Source organism: Oncorhynchus tshawytscha, linkage group LG13 (genome assembly GCF_018296145.1).
Source record: "Oncorhynchus tshawytscha isolate Ot180627B linkage group LG13, Otsh_v2.0, whole genome shotgun sequence".
Classification (NCBI taxonomy): domain Eukaryota; kingdom Metazoa; phylum Chordata; class Actinopteri; order Salmoniformes; family Salmonidae; genus Oncorhynchus; species Oncorhynchus tshawytscha.
In genome coordinates this window covers 43,365,019-43,375,850 of record NC_056441.1, presented here as the reverse complement: position 1 = coordinate 43,375,850, position 10,832 = coordinate 43,365,019, and the positions used below count along the sequence as shown (strand labels likewise).

Sequence of the window (10,832 nt, the reverse complement as noted above, 5' to 3'; positions counted from 1 at the left end):
GAACCTAACAACTAAACGAATGTTATTTGTTGCCTAGACTTTGCTGCAAATTACACTTGAGAAAAACAACACACTAATATTGCAGTTAGCCATGAAAGCCTTTATAACAGAACACTTGTGACCAAACACACATCTAAATATTTCACTTGGGGAAAAAAACATCTTTATGTAGAAATAGAATGAAACAAACAGGCACAAGGCTACATGTGTGCAAAAATAACATTTACTGAGTAAAACATGTAATAATCCCCCCCTCACACACACCTTACTATCAAATCCAAAACATCAAAAGAAATATATTTGGGCTACACTGCATTGTACACGTTCTGCCTGTGGACATTTCTTCTACAATGTCCCAGTAGAGCATGATACCCTTTGTTGGCATAACTGATCTCTCTCAGGCAGAGTACACCTGGCATAACCCTTTTTATCCACTGTATTGAAAAAGTGAGAAAGAGTGAAAGTGTGTGGTGTTTCTTTCACCTTTATAGTGGCTTCCAGCTTAAGCCAGGCCCAGCTCCAGCTCCACTTGTTTAACAAGCAACGTCTCATTTTCACCTAATTCTCTTATTCTGAAAATTAATCACATACTGTAAAGAGAAAACATTAGTTCACAGATCACTTTAGTAGTTAGCTAGTTAACGTGTCACACAGATTGTCGGGGTCCAGTAAGCAACTAACACGTTATAACTTGAGGAACGGCAAGCAGTCGTATAATGTTACCAGTTAATATTATAGCGAATTGGTTTGGTTACTAACGTTATCTCATCTGATGTAACGTTAGCTATTTTCACACCATGAGGCTAGCAAGATACTTAACAATGTTAACAATATTTGTTCCACCACACTTTCTCCCTCACCTCAAACTTTCCAAATACCAGTTGTTTTCGGTTACAGCTCATGAAGTCTCACCTACCTCTTAGCTATCGTTCAGGGACGGGCTGTTGTAAGTTAACTGGTAAACTGCCTTTCCACTCTCCCGCGGTCTTTCCAGAGCGCGCTGATGTTGTAACTAGCCAATCTCTTCAGTCGCGTGCTGCATTGTTATGTGAACGCTTGGTTGAGCCTTAGAGACAGACATTATTGTGGTCAGGTTTCTCACCTACCTCTTTATCTATCGTTCAGGGGACGGGCTGTTGTAAATGAACTGCCTTTCAACTCTCCGGCGGTCTTTCCAGAGCGCGCTGATGCTGTAACTAGCCAATCTCTTCAGTCGCGTGCTGCATGTGAACGCTTGGCAGAGCCTTGGATACACGGTATTGCTCCAAACGCGCATCACTAGTTCGCTTACAACCAGTAGTCATCCAAAGCTCCCCCACCCGCCCAAACTTTTCATCGGATCTACACGAACCACGTAGGTCACCTATTTTTGATTCAAAACGGCGAATTTCGCCAAAAGGTGACTCGTTTGCATCCCTGGGCTACATACCATTATGGGTGTAACATGGAGGAACATTTTTATGCAATTTCATAAGAGTAACTAAATAAATCAATAAATGGATGGAATTTAACTGTAGAATGCATATTTCAGCAAAAAAAAAACACTACTTGATTACAACATTATCCGAATAACAATTCAAGTGTATATTGTTTTGTTAGCCACCATGTGCACGGAGTGTCTACTAATAGGTTGTAAATATTTTACAGAGCTTCATAATTGTAATTATGAAAAATGTATTGTTGTAATTTCACAGTAAGTGAAAGGTTAAGTTTCCATATTATCTCCAAATATCTGATTTTTACTGAAAATTGTATAATTATTTCTAACATTACTGTAAATCAAGTTATATGCACTTTGTCTTTGACTTTGCACAAGTCTTATTTTGGTGTCAAATTGTTCAACTTAAAGGGCAATTCCACCAGTATTCAAACTCTCCAGCACAAAACGTGTAAAAACAGCGCATTTCTTGTCTTTAAAAAAAACGGGGCAAGATAGATGCCTCGTTCAAAAGAACTGGAAATCAGAGGGGGTCATTTTGAACAGTCAGCAAACTCAGAATTCCAAGTCGGAAACTCTGGCATCTTTCTAGAGCTCAGACACGTCATGTTGTCTTACACCTTAAAAGTACAAAGTAATTTTCAAAACATTGCAATGAGTTTCTAGCCCAAGGGAGGGTGTTTTCTTGCTCCCCACAAATCTCATAGTTGGAAAATCAGTTCTTAAAATGGCTTAACGTTTGATTTCATCAGGTAGAACTTGGCATAAATTTCTACAAAACTTAGACATGTGCCATTTTCACATTGACACTTGTGCTGGATAATGAAAAGTGGTGGAGCTTCCCTTTAAGTAGCCCATGACAAATTGTTAGTTGATGTTCTTTAAATTCACTCACCAAATTGTAACTGGCTATGAAAAATATGCAAATAGCCCAACTGGGTAATTATCACAAAACTAACATTTGACACCAAAAATGATCAAGTGTAATTTCACAAAATTGTCATTATTCACTGAGATTAGGATCTGTACTTGCCCATTTCCTTTATCAGATTATGCAGTTGACAATTTCCACAACATTCTCATTACCGCGACAGTTTGTCCAATAAAAGTAAACAAATCAATTTCCGATAGAACATTGTTCCCCCTGTGAAAAGGCCAGAATTAAACTGAAAATACAAATATCGAAATTTAAATTACACTCTTTCCTAATTGGAGCTTTTCTTGCCGTTTCGGTATTGAGAAGGCCAAGTTGGTTAAAGGGATTGTTTGAGAATAAGACCCTCATTCTGAAGGCGTACAAGCAAATTCATGTACTTGTGCTCATCTAAGGACAACTCTTGATCATGCATCATATGTGAATAAACACTTAACTGATTTTAAACTTCCTGTAAAAACTCCAAAGTAAGATGCATTTTGACAGACATATTATCGTTTAATGTATACTTATACTAGTTTATAGTTTTGTTATTTATGGACAAACTACAGTTTTATTCAAAGAAATTGTTTTTCTAAAGTAAAATTGTATTAAATGACTCGAGAAGTTAATCCGAAAAAGGTAATGAAAACTGAAAATACAAAATTCAGGTGAGAAAGGTACAATTTAAAATAAGACACTTTGCCAAAAATGTTGACCTTAGTCCTCATAATGATAGTTGATTTTTGCAAACACATCGTGGTTGTGTAACAATTTGCTACAGACATGTATAAAAATAAACTGGTTTCATGTGAATTACCCAACTGATGTAGATAAAAACATTTCAATCACAATTTAGGCAAATATTGAAAAGGAAACAAAAAAGTACAAACCACCCATTCTTTAGCCAAAACAATTGTATTAAAAAAGATTGGTTGAAGAGTTCAGTTACTGCAACAAAGTGGACTATCACATTGAATGAGTAATCCCATCTGGTGTCCAGGTGTCATGAACACTTCTGGATCAATCTTTCTTGGGTGCATTATCGAGGCTGGAGTTGCTGAAATCAACATGCCCAACCCCTCCTCTTACATTTTTACGGGGGCATCAGAAGTACAACTAATGCTGCTTCCTCCTGAATGAGCACCCTGAAGGAAAGAGAAAATGACAGAGTCAGGCCACTAAGAATCTGAGGAGAGTTGCGGGGAGCAATGTGAAACCAAATGAACATTTATAGCACCTAGTGCTAATCTGTCGGATTGAATGGCACTAAAGCTTTCACTGCCAAAACAATCATTTCAAATCTTCTAAGTCTATAGTAAGGTTACGCAATGTTTGAATGGAATAGTTCAACATGATTGTGTTCAGGTGCTGGGCCTCACGAGTGGGGCAGCGGTCTGAGGAGTCACTACAGACCCAGGTTCAATCCCAGGCTGTGTCACAGCCAGCCGTGAACCGAGACCCACGAGGCGGCGCACAATTGGCCCAGCGTCATCCGGGTTAGGGGAGGGTTGGTGCGGTTGGCTTCCGGGTTAAGCGAGCAGTGTGTCAAGAAGCAATGCGGCTTGGCAGGGTCATGTTTCAGAGGACGCATGGCTCTCAACCTTCGCCTCTCGAGTCCGTGAAGTTGCAGTGATGGGACAAAACTGTAACTACCAATTGGATATGACGAAATAAAGGGGGTATTAAAGTTTAAAATTTTTTATCTAACATAAATTGTTTAAATGATCGTGTTGAAGTGCTTTTGAAGTCAGAATAATTCAACCAATACGATTCAAGCTAGCTAACGTTGCTAATAATACAGTTAGCTAGCTTGCTTAACATTGACAATGTTCAAACTAGCTACATTATCCACATTAATAAGTTTGTAAAAAACTACTTTGTTGTCATCTTTTGGTTGAAAGGGTGCGAGGTCAGGGATGAAACGTCACAACTCAGGTAACATTTTCTCTGTTCCCCACTTGTAATAACGACTTGGAGGACCACTCAAGTGAAACTTTCCAGTCGGAACTCGAACTTCCAATAACTCTGATTGCACATGAAGGCCCTTAACTACATAAATAAATAGACATTGCTGCTGTACCTAAAACTGCTGGAGACACCCCTCCACCCCCCAAAGACATTAAATTATTTAAGAGACTGTCCTCTCCAACTTGAGTTGGAAAATAAAAGGGGGCACACACTCGTGATGTGCGGGTTTACCAAACCTGCAGTTATATATGGGGGACGGGCGGGTTTTAAGGTCATGTAATATTGTGTGAATGAAGTGAAAACAATGCAGTAAAATCCATAAATGTATAATTGTGAGATTAATATCTATAGGCAGACACCTAGAGTTTTTTTCCCAATATTTTGTATCTGGCATTAGTGTATAAGCCTAAACTTTAGGGCCTAATTTTACACGCGCCAACTTGCCAAATGCTTTTCGAAACATGGGAATAAAAAGTTTCTTAAAATCGACCCACCAAAGCAAAAAAAGGACAAAAGGGAACCAACTGTAGAGCGCATTTTCTATATTTGCAGGTTAGGGTTGTGTGCGGCCTTTAGATTTTCTAACAGATCGGGCAGTTAGACAGGTTATTAGCAATTGCTAGTGGGTGCAGGTGAACCCACACAAAATGATGAGACTACTGACCCTCTGTGAGACGTGCTTTGCCTCCAGTGGGCTGACACAGAACTGTGGAGCAACCCACACACAGCACAACCGTCTGGGCGTGGCTGAACACAGTTGTGATCTTGTAGCATCCTGAGGGAAACAAAAATACAATCATTAAGACACCAGGGCTCTAGACGAGGGCTGTGGTGGTCACAATCAGCCGCGGGTGATTGCCAAGCAAATAACTATAGTCTCATGGTAATTGACCATTAATTAACAAACATTTAGAATCTCCTGGCTTCCACACGCAGCGTACAAGCCACAGCGTACAAGCCACAGTCTAATAAATCCTTGTAATATTGCCTACACCTTCACAAATCCATTATTTTAGATAGACTACATTTTCATGTTTCTTTAGACCTATTTCAAAAGTAGTCCATTTCAAATGAACAGAATAGCATACTCCGAGTTGTCCTTGTGTTAGGTCCTAATCTGGCTATGCCATATGGCTGTGGGCTACACTATTTGTTTAGAATTCTGTGGCATTTTATGGATATTTTCTCCAAAAGATTTGAGGGAGTGCGTACATGAGGCTATTCTGTATTGAGCAGTTAAAGAAATAGGTACTCCTACAGTGCATTCGGAAAGTAGCCAGACCCCTTAACCTTTTAAATTAAAAAAAAAAAGTTGAGCCTTATTCTAAAATGGATTAAATAAACGTTTTCCGCCATCAATCTACACACAATATCCCATAATGACAAAGCAAAAACAGGTTTAGACATTTTTGCAAATGTATCAAATAAAAATACCTTATTTACAAAAGTATTCAGACCCTTTGCTATGAGTCGAAAGGTGCTTCCCGTTTCCATTGATCATCCTTGAAATTTTTCTACAACTTGGAGTCCACCTGTGGTAAATTCAATTGATTGGACATGATTTGGAAAGGCACACACCTGTCTATATAAGGTCCCACAGTTGACAGTGCACGTCAGAGCAAAACACAAGCTATGAGGACGAAGGAATTGTCCGTAGAGCTCCAAGACAGGATTGTTGAGGTACAGATCTGCGGAAGGGTACCAAAAATGTTCTGCCGCATTTAAGACCTCCAACACAGTGTTCTCCATCATTCTTAAAATGGAAGTTTGGAACAACCAAGACTCGTCCTAGAGCTGGCCGCCAGGCCAAACTGAGCAATCCGGGGAGGAAGGCCTTGGCCACTCCTCAGTAAAAAGGCACAACAGCCCACTTGGAGTTTGCCAAGAGGCACCTAAAGGACTGACCATGAGAATAAGATTCTCTGATTGAACTCTTTGGCCTGAATGCCAAGCTTCACGTCTGGAGGAAACCTAGCACCATCCCTACGGTGAAGCATGGCGGTGACAGCATCATGCTGTGGGGATGTTTTTCAGCTGCAGGGACTGGGACACTAGTCAGGATCGAGGGAAAGATGAATGGCGCAGAGTAGAGATATATCCTCTATGAAACCCTGCTCCAGAGCACTCAGGAACTCAGACTGGGGCAAAGGTTCACTTTTCAACAGGACAACGACCCTAACCACACAACCAATACAACGCAGGAGTAGCCCAACCAGAGCCCAGACTTGTACCCGATCTAACATCTCGGGAGAAAACTAAAAATAGCTGTGCAGCGACGCTCCACATCCAACCTGACAGAGCTTGAGAGGATCTACAGAGAAGAATGGGAGAAACTACCCAAAGACATGTGCCAAGCTTGTAGTGCCATACCCAAGAAGACTCAAGGCTGTAATGGCTGCCAAAGGTGCTTCAACAATTTAAAGGGTCGGAATACTTACACTACCGTTCAAAAGTTTGGGGTCACTTAGAAATGTCCTTGTTTTTGAAAGAAAAGCACATTGTCCATTAAAATAACATCAAATTGATCCGTGTAGACTTTAAATGTTGTAAATGACTATTGTAGCTGATGGAATATAATATAATCTAATATCTACATACACGTACAGAGGCCCATTATCAAAAACCATCACTCCTGTGTCCCAATGGCACGTTGTGTTAGCTAATCATAGTTCATCATTTTAAAAAGGCTAATTGATCATTAGACAATCCTTTTGAAATTATGTTAGCACTGCTGAAAACTGCTGTTGTTCTGATTAACCCTCTTGGTGTTAGGGGTATTTTCATCTTTTGGGGGAAAAAAAACATTCCCGTTTTAAACGGGATATTTTGTCAGGAAAAAAATGCTAGAATATGCATATAATTGACAGCTTTGGATAGAAAACTCTAACGTTTCCAAAACTGTAAAGATAGTTCTGTTATACGCAGACTGATGTTGCAGGCGAAAGCCTGAGAAAAATCCAATCCGGAAGTGCCCCAGGTTTTGAAAGCGCTGCGTTCCAATGACCCCCTATTCAGCTGTGAATGTACCATCAACGAGCTTACGCTTTCTACGTATTCCCCAAGGTGTCTACAGCATTGTGACGTAGTTTTACGCATTTCTGTTGAATAGCCATAGGTGGCCACATTGCGTAAGTGGTCACATGGTGGCTGCGAGAGAGATTCTCGCATAAAATACAGAGGTAGCCATTACTCCAATCGGTCAGAGTGAAAAACGAATTGTCCCGACTGATATATTATCGAATAAATATTAGAAAAACACCTTGAGGATGGATTCTAAACAACATTTGCCATGTTTCTGTCGATACTATGGAGCTAATTTGGAATTTTTCAAGGTTGTGGTGACCGCAATTTCCGGGCGTTTTCTCAGCCAAATGTGAAGAACAAATGGAGCTATTTCGCCTACAAAAATAATATTTTGGGGAAAAAATGAACTTTGGCTGTCTACCTGGGAGTCTCGTGAGTGAAAACATCCGAAGTGCAAAGGTAAACGATTTAATTTGATTGCTTTTCTGATTTCCGTGACAAGTTTGCCTGCTGCTAGCAAGGCATAATGCTATGCTAGGCTATGATAAACTTACACAAATGCTTGTCTAGCATTGGCTGTAAAGCATATTTTGAAAATCTGAGATGACAGGGTGATTAACAAAAGGCTAAACTGTGTTCCAATATATTTCACTTGTGATTTTCATGAATAAGAATATTTGTCCGTTGCGTTATGCTAATTAATGTCAGATGATGATAACGGTCCCGTTCACGGGATGGGGTGTCACTAGAGGTTAAAGAAGCTATAAAACTGGCCTATTTTAGACTGGTTGAGTATCTGGAGCATCAGCATTTGTGGGTTTGATTACAGGCTCAAAATGGCCAGAAACAAATAACTTTCTTCTGAAACTCGTCAGTCTATTCTTGTTCTGAGAAATGATGGCTATTCCACGCGAGAAATTGCCAAGAAACTGAAGATCTTGTACAACACTGTACTACTCCCTTCTCAGAACAGCGCAAACAGGCTCTAACCAGAATTGAAAGAGTGGGAGGCCCCGGTGCACAACTGAGCAAGAGGACAAGTACATTAGTGTCTAGTTTGAGAAACAGACACTCACAAGTCCTCAACTGGCAGCTTCATTAATTAGTACCTGCAAAACACCAGTCTCGATGTCAACAGTGAAGAGGCGACTCTGGGATGCTGGCCTTCTAGGCAGAGTTTCAAAGAAAAAGCCATCTCAGACTGGCCAATAAAAATAAAAGATTAAGATGGGTAAAAGAACAGACACTGGACAGAGGAACTCTGCCTAGAAGGCCAGAATCGGCCTCTTCAGACTTAAATAGCCATCACTAGCACCTTAGTGGCTGCTGCCCTATATACATAGACTTGAAATCACTGGCCACTTTAATAATGGAACACATTTTGCATCTTATATGTATATACTGTATTCTATTCAAATCTATGCCGCTCAGACATCATCCAAATATGTATATATTCTTAATTCCATTCCTTTAGAAGTGTGTATTGTTGTGTCATTGTTAGATACTACTGCACTGTTGGAGCTAAAACCACAAGCATTTCACTACATCCTCAATAACATCTGCATGTAACCAATCAAATTTGCTCATCATAAGGCCTACTTTGCAGTCAAAATTTAATTGGGAAGGTTTTTTGCGAAAGCCTTTACAAAATGTTCAAGCGGCGCATGACAATTGTACTTCGCATAGATTAAACCAAGACTAGACCAAACTTTTTTTTGAATACTTGGTCTGCATACCCATTGTTGATTGAATAAATCCTGATATTTAAAATTTAACTGAACAAAAAAACTAACGTGAGCAGATAGTTTTCCCCTGGCACCCTAGCTATCAATTCAAAATTGATTTGTCGCACTGCCAAGTCAGTGTCGCAAATGCCAGTGTTCTGGTCGCAGTTGAGTCCTGCACACATGTAGTACATGCATCATCTGAGACCAGCGTCATTAGTGCCTGTGGTGTATTCACTAGAGCACACAGTAGCAAAAGGACCAAAAACAGGGTTATCTTAATGGACAAATACTGCCAGGTCCCTCATTTCAGCAAATATGCTTCACAATAAATACAGTCATAAGTACTGAACTCAATTATGCCACTGAATTCAGAACAGACAAGGTGGCTGATTCAAACACATAAATGCAATGAAGGAAACAACGGGGACCTACCTGGGCACTTAACATCCATGAAGTAGGAGTTTGGGCTCTGGACAAGACGCTTCTTCTTGTGGCTCCTCTTCTCCTCCTCAGGGGATGGGTGCAACAAGTCTTTTGCGAGCTGCAGGATAGAGTGGACAAGAAAGACTGCTTAGAAAATTACATTTAGTTTGAGTATATAAGCAATTGTCACTTGTCAGCAGTTGTCCTACAAGTGACAATAAGGCAGTGCATTTAACAATTAACTGACAACCTAATCCAGAGCAAACTATGAATGATATCGACATGCAGTCAGATTGGTACACAACACATGCGATAGTTTCGCTCACAGCCAGATGAGTTGCACACGAACTAGAAAATGTCATTAGAACAGGGACCTTCCTGCGAGTGATACTTCCCAGGAATTGCAATGAATTTGCAATCTAAAACCTCTCATACCGCCTAGATGTCTTTGTTTACTGGATTAGATATCGTCAACGTTGACCAACGGTCTTTCCTTATGCGAGGAAATAAAATACATGTCACCTGTTATGTGCTATACCTGTACTACACTTTCTACGAGATCATTCAATTATAGTGGATGCAATTGCACGTATATTCAGCCATATGGTAGCTAGTGTTACATTCCCAGGTTACTCATCTCCATGTTTGCGATATGTACGCCGCCATCTTGTATCACACTGCGCTACTAATCAGCGCGTATATGGAATATTATGATAATACCTCGACACTGACTGGAACGACAGAGCTCAAACACACAACAGTCAAAACACGAATTAATTATTCATTGACTGACTCCAAGATTGTCACCCAAAGTCCCATGTTAACGATAAAAGTGTGATTACGTCAGGCTCGGGTACTCACTGGCATCTTTGCGAAGAAATAGCCGTTGCCTGAAAGAAGGCATGATCGGAAACAAGGGGGTTTCTATTGACGCTACTTTGGTTGCACGGGCAGGAAGTGAGTGAATTGAATGAGGTTGGTGGACATATTTGTAAGGTCAAAACTAATTTATTGACAGATTTAACACGTTTTCAATTAAGGTAGATATTAAGCCACCAGGTGTATTTTATTGATCAGACCTCTCTCAAAATGTCATATCCCCAGCCCCATGGATGACAGAATACGTCACAGTCCATAGGCCTAACCTACATAACATTCAAAATAATGATTGTGAGCGATTACACTCATCACAATGAGTGATTGTGACACTGACTGTTCACATACCTAAATATGAACAAAGATTTGCTATTTTACTACTAAATCTAAATGAAATCAAATTAAATTTTATTTGTCACATACACATGGTTAGCAGATGTTAATGCGAGTGTAGCGAAAT

At 40.0% G+C, this 10,832-nt stretch overlaps 1 protein-coding gene across 1 annotated transcript; it reads right to left on the bottom strand.

Moving 5' to 3' along the window:
* Nucleotides 1–3,250: 3,250 nt before the first annotated feature.
* On the bottom strand, nucleotides 3,251–10,587 carry LOC112266639 (40S ribosomal protein S27). Its single transcript, XM_024444303.2, has 4 exons — nucleotides 10,358–10,587; nucleotides 9,506–9,614; nucleotides 4,987–5,097; nucleotides 3,251–3,499 (listed from the first exon to the last, which is right to left on the bottom strand). Exons 1-4 carry the CDS (start codon nucleotides 10,361–10,363, stop codon nucleotides 3,471–3,473), a joined length of 255 nt encoding a protein of 84 aa, XP_024300071.1. The 5' UTR covers nucleotides 10,364–10,587; the 3' UTR covers nucleotides 3,251–3,470.
* Nucleotides 10,588–10,832: the final 245 nt, after the last annotated feature.